Here is an 8716-nt window from a genome sequence, read left to right as displayed (position 1 = left end):
CTGCAGGGTTGGAATGTCTCTGGTTGGAAGGGAGGTTATCTCGGGGCTGGCATGTCTCTGGTCAGGGAAGGGTTTAGAATGTGGTTTATGGTCATGCTGACCTTAGCCATTAGGCAGATGCCCTTTGGATTTAGGCAGTTTTCGATCAAGGGGAACTTTAGAATGGAGGTGCTTGTCCAAGATGGCGATGCTTCTGCTCTGTCAATTATCAGCCACACTTGTGTTGGTTTTTGAAGAGCTTGAGTATGGTGACTGTTGTCTTTGCCTGGCCTCCTTTTCTTTTGGATGACAGACTACTGTCCCGACCTGCAGGACAGTCGAACGGGCCCTGGAAGGGGGAGTGGGAATGGAGGAGACAAGAAAACACAAGAAATGGAGACAAGACAAACAGCCTGATCAAGTCTCGTTTATTGAGTGTAGGGTCATGCCTTATATAGGCTGGCAGGGGAAGAGGTTGGGCCAGGGCGGTGATAGGGGCCGGATCTTCTCAAATTACAATCGCGCATGCGCCGTGGGTTTGTACTTTTCCCGGGCGCGGGATCGCACCTGCGCCCTGGGCTGCATATCTTCCTGGGCGGGAAAATGTTTGCGCGCGCGCGGGAAAGGTTGGCGCGCGCGGGAAAGGTTGGCGCGCGGGAACAGTTTTGGCGCGCGCGGGAGAAACTTAGGCGCGCGCGGGAGAAACTTAGGCGCGCGCGGGAAAAGCTTTGGGCGCGCGCGGGAAGGGTTTATAAATAAAGAACCCGGGAATGCGCCCTCTTGTCTCCGCTTTGCGGAGATCAAGCAACAGAGGTCGGCTAATTCCGGGCCTCATGGCTCCGGACAGGTCCCCCTTTTTTATATATAATTATGGCTAGAAGATTGTCCCTCGGGAACTGCGCCTGTCTTAGGTTGGAGTAATGCATCTCATCACTGGTACCCGTCATGGGATTAGGCAGTAGCTTATGACGGCCCTCCTGTCTTAGGTTAGTGAGAGATGATACTCTCTTACCCGTCATTGGCTGTCCAGTTCAGCGCATAGGGAAGGTGGTCATAATGGGTGTGAGTATGAACCACCGCGATCTTCTTGTTCTAGGCGATGATAATGGACCTGTATAGGCTTCGCTTGGATAGCCTCGACTTGTTGCTTAATGAATGTCATGAGCTTATTGAAAACCAAAGGTCCTACAGAGAGTAAGAGCAATAGGCAAAGCAGGGGGCCCAGGAATGGCATAAGATAGGGAAGGAGTCCATGGAACCCAGTCCAAAACGGGTTATCGGTTATTTCTTTTCGTCGTTTTTCTAGGTCTTCTTGTAGACGCCTGATTTTGTCCCTGACGATCCCGGATTTGTTGGCATAGAAACAGCACTTCTCCTGTAAAGCCAAGCAGATGCCTCCCTGTTCTGCAGTTAGTAAATCTAGGCCTCTTCTATTTTGGAGCACTACTTCTGCCAGAGAATCTACCTGATCTTGTAAATCTTGTATAGTACTCGAAATGGCCTGCATATCTGAGATCAGTTGGCGAGACAATTTGGTGTATTGAGTAACAGAAACCCCTAGGCCTGTAGCCCCAGTTGCTACGGCAGTAGTTATGCCTAATCCTGCAAGTAAGGGGATAAATTGTATTGCCCTTTTGTTTCTTCCTAAAAAGTGATCTATAGCTGGGATAGGTACAGGTTCATCTCCAGGGATAATGTCTATGTCAGGTAAAAGTGTGGCTAAGACACAGCGTCCTGTCCAGTTAGTAGGTAAATAGGTATAAGCCCTATTATTGCCACATATAAAAACCGAGCTGTTTGGGGCACACAGCGATTGGAAAATATTTACTATGGTGGAACAATTATTGAATTGATTGAATCCTACATCGAGGTCGTAAGTGTTATTAAGGGGAGGGGAGTAGATGCAAGAGGAACTAGGAAATTCTAAAGGCTGTACTTTAAGGGGAGGAATTATGGTGCAAGGGGTATTGGATGTATAATTTAAGTTATTACTGGGTATGGCAAGAGGAACGGGATCTCCTGATTGCAGACACAGCCAGCAGTCATCAGCCAGACTAGAGTTGGAATTGTTAAGCAGGTTATGAGTAGCCGTGAGGAGGGCAAAGGTCTGGGCATCAATTTTCTCTTTCCCTCGGGCTTTGGGCAAGGCCAAGGGGTGGTAGTGAATTTCCGGGTACAGGGACCTTTGCAACTCTTCAAGTTTTTTGTATACCCTAATTTCTCGGACCTTGTCTTGTGGTCCTCCTCCGTCAGAGGTATGAAGAGGGGGGTGAATATTCCAGCAGACAGGCTGTCCTACAGTTCCAGTACAGCCAGCTGATATAAGGTTATTGGTACTTCCTACAACTGTAGGGACACTATTGGCCCCTATAGTAGGGGTTCTAGATCTTGTTAGGATAGCAGTATAGTATGTTTTACCGCCAGAGGTACATTCTAAATAAGTAGTGTAGCAGGAACTATGCATAGCAGTCTCAAATGTGTCACAAGGGCAGGTTGTGGTATCCCCTCCACTAAATATTCTTGGGGTTGACACACACCTCCACTTAAGAGAGTCACTAGACAGGTATGCTGTGTAAGCGGAGCAGGACACAGCTGAGATGTACGTATTTGGAAGGGAGGTCACATATCCCCCCAAACAATCACAGGGCTTACCGTATCGTTGTCGTATATATTTACGGGCCTCATGGGGATTACCAAAGCCGGCATATACCTGGAGTGCTTGGCAAATCAGCACCATGGTCCAGAGGGGCTTGTAGTTGAAGTTCATCTCTGCAATAGAGGAAAAGAGTACTCTCAGGGAGAAAATTACTCCCTGGATTGGTTATTGTTAGGTACCTGTCTTACCAGTCGCTCTGGTAGCCATCTGGCTGCATCATGAGTTTGAGAAAAAACACAAACTGAGCCTCTTCCCCAGATTAACACTGGGTCTGGACCATGCCATGTGTTGTCTAAGGGGTCTTTCCATTTAACCGTGGCAAATTGTTTTTTGGACTCGGAATGCCAAAATCGATCGGCTGCTGATCTGTTCAGGTTGTCCAAATTTAAAAAATTTAAAATAAAAAGTGTGTGATTAAGGATATTTCTAGGGGTGCCCTTAGTAGGGTACCATTCTCCCTTTTTTATTTTGTCAATGGTGGTTTTTAAGGATAGGTGTGCTCTTTCAACTATTCCTTGTCCTTGAGGGTTATAGGGAATTCCAGTAATGTGTTTTATTTGTAATTTAAGACAAAAGTCTTGAAAGGCTTTGGATGTATAACCAGGACCATTGTCTGTTTTTAGTTGTTTAGGCTTTCCAACTATGGAAAAACAGTGTAGTAAATGAGCTATGACATGTTTGGTAGCTTCGCCTGTTTGTAGGGTGGCCAGTATAAATCCACTAAATGTATCTATACATACATGGATGTATTTTAAGTTACCGAATTCTGAATAATGAGTGACATCCATTTGCCAAATCATGTTGGGAACTAGTCCTCTTGGGTTAATTCCTAAGTGAGGGACTGGCAGGTATGTTATACAGGTCTGACATTGTTTAACTATTTGTCTTGCTTGTTCTCTAGTTATTTTAAACATCAGTCTCAAAGTTTGAGCATTAAGATGGTGTAAGGCATGAATAGCCTGTGCTTGGGCTAGGTTTGTATTTGTAGCTATGGCTACCGTCTTGGTTGCCATATCAGCCAGTTGATTGCCCTGGGATAGAGGTCCTGGTAATCCTGAATGAGCTCTAATATGTCCAAGAAAGAAAGGTGTTGATCTGTCATGTATTAATTGTTGGCATTGTAAAAATAACTTGGCTGTGTCTGAGACATGTTTGATTTGTGCTACGGTCTCAAGTAAAGGTATTGAGTGAGCTAAATATGCACTGTCAGTATAAATATTAAGGGCCTGATTAGGGAAGGCTGACAGTACTGCGATTAGGGCCTGCAATTCTACTAGCTGAGCTGAAGTATGGCTGGTTTTGAATTTAACAGTGGTGTCTGCAAAGGTGTATGCAGCAGTTCCTGTGGATGACCCATCAGTGAATACTAATAAGGCATTGTCTAAAGGTGTTTTACTGGTAACATGAGGGAAGACAAAAGCATGCAGCTTACAAAATTGAATAAGCCTGTTTGGTGGATAATGGTTATCTAAGTTGCCAGCATAAGAGGCGCAAGCAATCGGCCACGTTTCAGTATTTTGCATCAACCAATGGATTTGTGGCTTAGAATAAGGTTGTATGATCATAGAGGGTTCAATTCCAAAATATTTTTTGCTATTGTCTCTCCCTAGAATAATTAAATCTGCTATGGCATCATAATAGGGGAGTAATACCTTTTTGGGAGATGAAGGCAAGTGGACCCACATAATAGGGTTATTTTGCCAGAATAAACCAGTAGGTGTTAGTGTTGTGTTAAATATTAAAAGGGTTAATGGCTGTGAATAGTCTATGTTAGTAACAAATTGCTCAGCAATGGCCGCCTCTACTTTATTAAGTGATAAAAGAGCTTCTTTTGATAACGACCTAAGGGACTTAGGGCTGGGGTCACCTCTCAGGGTGTCGAATAAGGGTTTTAAGTCTCCTGTGGTGAGTTTTAAGTAGGGCCGAAGCCAATTTATGTCTCCAAGGAGCTTTTGGAAATCATTGAGGGTTTGTAACTTATCTTTACGGATAACGGCCTTTTGATTTGTAATTTTAGGTCCATTTATTTGAAAACCTAAATATGTATAAGGGTCTTGTAGTTGTATTTTTTCTGGAGCTATTTGTAAACCCGCCGTGGTTAGTTCTTGCTTGAGTTGAGCAAAACACTGTAAAACTTGTTCTCCCATTTTTCCTGCTATAAGAATGTCATCCATATAGTGTATAATATACATTTGTTTCCATGTCTCTCTAACTGAGTGTATGGCCGTAGCCACATATTTTTGACACAAGGTGGGACTGTTGGCCATACCTTGAGGTAACACTTTCCATTGGTATCGTTTCATTGGTTCTTTGAAATTTACAGATGGTAAGCTAAAGGCGAATCGTTTTTGGTCAGTAGGATGAAGGGGAATTGTAAAAAAGCAATCTTTAAGGTCTATGATAATTTTAAAATATCCTTGAGGGATTGCTACCGGAGAGGGTAGCCCTGGCTGTAAGGCGCCCATAAGGACCATAGTAGCATTTACTGCTCTTAGATCTTGTAAGAGTCTCCAATTTCCAGATTTCTTTTTTATGACGAATATGGGGGTGTTCCAAGGAGAGTTGCTTTCTGTAATGTGTCCTGCCTCTAATTGTTCCTGCACTAACTGTTGGGCAGCGGCAAGCTTCTCATTGGTTAGTGGCCATTGATCAACCCAAACGGGTTCATCTGATTTCCAAGTGATTGGATCAGCAAATTTTTGGGGTGCAGGCATGTCAATGGCCACGGTTAAAAATTTCCAAGCCCCATTTTATCCAATTTTCCTATGGCTGGGATTGGCTGTAAAATGCCATCTTCTCTTTTTCCTAACCCTTTTCCAGGGTGGTAGCCCTGAGCCAACATTTGTGCAGTGACTATATCATTTGGGCTACCCATCATGACCCTCATTTGGGAGAGAAGATCTCTACCCCAAAGGTTAACAGGCAAATCAGGGATAACAAATGGCTTAATGAGACCGGAATTACTTTCTTGATCTCTCCAGGTGAGATATTTGGAACTTTGTCTAGGGTTATTACTTTGCCCGATTCCTCGTAAATTTGTTAAGGTCTCTGAAGTGGGCCAACTGGAGGGCCAATCTTGTTGTTTAATAATTGTTACATCGGCCCCTGTGTCTATCAGTCCTGTAAATAACTTTCCGTCTAGCCACAAGGTGAGAGAGGGTTTTTGATTAGTAATGGGCTGTACCCAGTAGATGTCTGAGGATCCGAATCCTCCCTTTCCCCTTAGGGGCGATTGGACTTTATTAGCTGTTTTTAGCAATGGTAACAGGAGTAACTGCGCTATTCTATCCCCTTGAGGAATGATAATGATGTTGTCAATAGCCTTGGCCATGATTTTGATTTCTCCTATATAATCACTATCCACTATTCCTGGAAAGACCTGTAGGCCTTTCATGGTGACGCTGCTTCTCCCCAGGATTAATCCAAACATGTTTGAGGGTAGGGGCCCATATATACCCGTACTTAGGGCCTGAGGTCCCATTTCAGGGGTTAATACTGTGTGGGAGGTGGAACAGAGGTCCAATCCTGCGCTTCCTGGGGTTGCTCTACTAAGCTGTGAAACGGATTGTTGTTGGTTGGTACAAAACTGACCGCCCCATAAGCTTGTTTCGGGGCCTGGGGCCGGCCCCTCAATCCGTTTCCCTGTTGAGGTGTTAGGGGATTTCCTTGATTGTCAATTTTAGATTTACATTCATTGGACCAATGTTTTCCTCTTTTACACCTAGGGCAGAGGCCTGGAGCTTTTGCCTCTAAGGTCTTAGCTAGCTCTCCCTTACAATCCCTAGCGAAGTGTCCCAATTTTCCACACTTGAAGCACCCCTTGCTATTCTTATTTTTACTAGCGAGGAAGTCTTTTACGGTTTGTCCACTAAAGGCAGCAGCCATAGCCAAACCCTGTTGATATGAGGGCCCTATGTCTGAACAGAGGCGGATGTAACCTGTTAAGTCTGTTTTCTTTCTATAAGGTCTGATTGCTGCCTGACAAGCCGGGTTAGCGTTTTCGTAAGCTAGCTGTTTTACATAATCCACCCCTGCCTCGGCATTTCCAAATATTCTGCTGGCTGTGGTTAAAAGTCTATGTACAAAGTCTGCAAAAGGCTCATCAGGTCCTTGTTTGACCCCCGTGAGCGAGGCTCCTGGATCCCCCTTAACAGGAAGTTTTCTCCAGGCTTTGGTAGCCGCTGCTTGGATTTGAGAAAACAGTCCAGGATCATACTGCATCTGAGCATCGGTTTCTGTGTAATTACCCGAGCCAGTTAGCATATCAAAATCCCAACCATTTCCGGCTTGTTGGTTTCTCTTGGCCGTATCTCTACAATTTTCATAAAATTCTGACTTCCAAATCAGATGGTCGCCTCCGGAAAGAACTGCTCTAACTAAGGTATTCCAATCTATGGGAGTGAGCCAATTTTCGGCCACAGATTCGACTATGGCCAGGGTGTACGGGGCAGTAGCTCCGTATTGCGAGACAGCAGTTTTTAGTTCTTTTATTACAGTAAATTCAAACCCATTGTGGTGTCTCCAGGCTCGACCCTGCGTATCTGTAGTTTCCGTTACTGGAAAAACATCTCGAGGAGAGGAATCCTCCCTATCCCTACTACCAAGCGACCTTCCTTTTGGGACATGCTGTCCGGGTCTCTGAGGGTGAGAGGGTTTCTCTATTCCTTTAGGGTATTGAACGCTCTCACTTCCTGTCCTTAATTTCTGCAATCTAGTGATTAAAGACTGATGTAGTTCTTCGAGCTTTATTTGCTCTTCAAGCTGTGCAATTTTTTCTCTAAGCTCCTCTTTTGGGTCTATTACTGCCATAACTGCGGGGGCAGAAGCCTTATTATAGGGAGGGGGATAAGTAAGAGTTTGTGGCCAGTCAGAATTATAATATTTTGCTGCCCCTTCCTCTAAATTATCCCAGTTTACTTCTGAACAGTTAAGGTTATTTTTACTTTTGCTTTCATTAGTTGTAGGTAAAACTGGGTATTTTTTGAACTTTTCCTTATTTGATGTTTCTATATTTGTCATTGAGGGGACCCCAGCCTCTTCCTCGTCACTTTGTAGCGATATAAGGTCTATTTCTTTATTAGGTATGGGTTTTTCGAGGTCGGTTTGGGAGCTGCCTCTTAATATTTCCTCAGTCTGAGTAACCACTGCCATTACCTCAGGATCTTTTTCTTTTTCCTTTTTATCTATTATATCTCTGATTAGATTCCAATAAGAAAAAGCTGTCACCGGAACCTTTTCTGGTCCAAAAGTACTATAGTAATCTTGAAAACAGTCTCCCACTCTACGCCACCTCTTTACGTCAATGGTCCCCTCTTGTGGAAACCAAGGGCAGGTTTCTTTTACAAAATCAAAAAACTTAAACAAATCATTACTTTTAACCTTTACTCCTCGTGTTTTTAAAGCCTCTTTTAATTGCCCTACATAAATTTGATGCTGGCTTAATTCTTGTCCCATAATCAGACACTATTACTCACCTCTGGTTCCAACGCGGCAGGCTCCCGCGACGTCCGGAGGAATTTCTTTCCACTTTCACTTTCGGCCGACTTTAGTGCCTTCTTCCTCACTTTTTCCCCCGTGTCCAGGTCCCTGTTCGGGCGCCAGGTGTCCCGACCTGCAGGACAGTCGAACGGGCCCTGGAAGGGGGAGTGGGAATGGAGGAGACAAGAAAACACAAGAAATGGAGACAAGACAAACAGCCTGATCAAGTCTCGTTTATTGAGTGTAGGGTCATGCCTTATATAGGCTGGCAGGGGAAGAGGTTGGGCCAGGGCGGTGACTGGGGGCCGGGTCTTCTCAAATTACAATCGCGCATGCGCCGTGGGTTTGTACTGTTCCCGGGCGCGGGATCGCGCCTGCGCCCTGGGCTGCATATCTTCCTGGGCGGGAAAATGTTCGCGCGCGCGCGGGAAAGGTTGGCGCGTGCGGGAAAGGTTGGCGCGCGCGGGAACAGTTTTGGCGCGCGCGGGAGAAACTTAGGCGCGCGCGGGAGAAACTTAGGCACGCGCGGGAAAAGCTTTAGGCGCGCGCGGGAAGGGTTTGTAAATAAAGAACCCGGGAATGTGCCCTCTTGTCTCTGCTTTG

General features: G+C 45.1%; 1 protein-coding gene across 1 annotated transcript; it reads right to left on the bottom strand.

Moving 5' to 3' along the window:
* Positions 1–773: 773 nt before the first annotated feature.
* Positions 774–8304, bottom strand: LOC108520372 (syncytin-1-like). The gene is made up of 2 exons (XM_017859717.1): positions 8110–8304; positions 774–2746 (listed from the first exon to the last, which is right to left on the bottom strand). Exon 2 carries the CDS (start codon positions 2744–2746, stop codon positions 1031–1033), a length of 1716 nt encoding a protein of 571 aa, XP_017715206.1. The 5' UTR covers positions 8110–8304; the 3' UTR covers positions 774–1030.
* Between the last annotated feature and the right edge of the window lie 412 nt (positions 8305–8716).

This window comes from Rhinopithecus bieti, unplaced genomic scaffold (genome assembly GCF_001698545.2).
Source record: "Rhinopithecus bieti isolate Rb0 unplaced genomic scaffold, ASM169854v2 scaffold_50922, whole genome shotgun sequence".
In the NCBI taxonomy this organism is placed as follows: domain Eukaryota; kingdom Metazoa; phylum Chordata; class Mammalia; order Primates; family Cercopithecidae; genus Rhinopithecus; species Rhinopithecus bieti.
This window is presented reverse-complemented; position numbering and strand designations above follow the sequence as displayed.

What these genes read in the sequence shown, in the direction of transcription:
- LOC108520372 (XM_017859717.1), bottom strand. Translation starts at nt 2,746, where the DNA reads ATGAACTTCAACTACAAGCCCCTCTGGACCATGGTGCTGATTTGCCAA.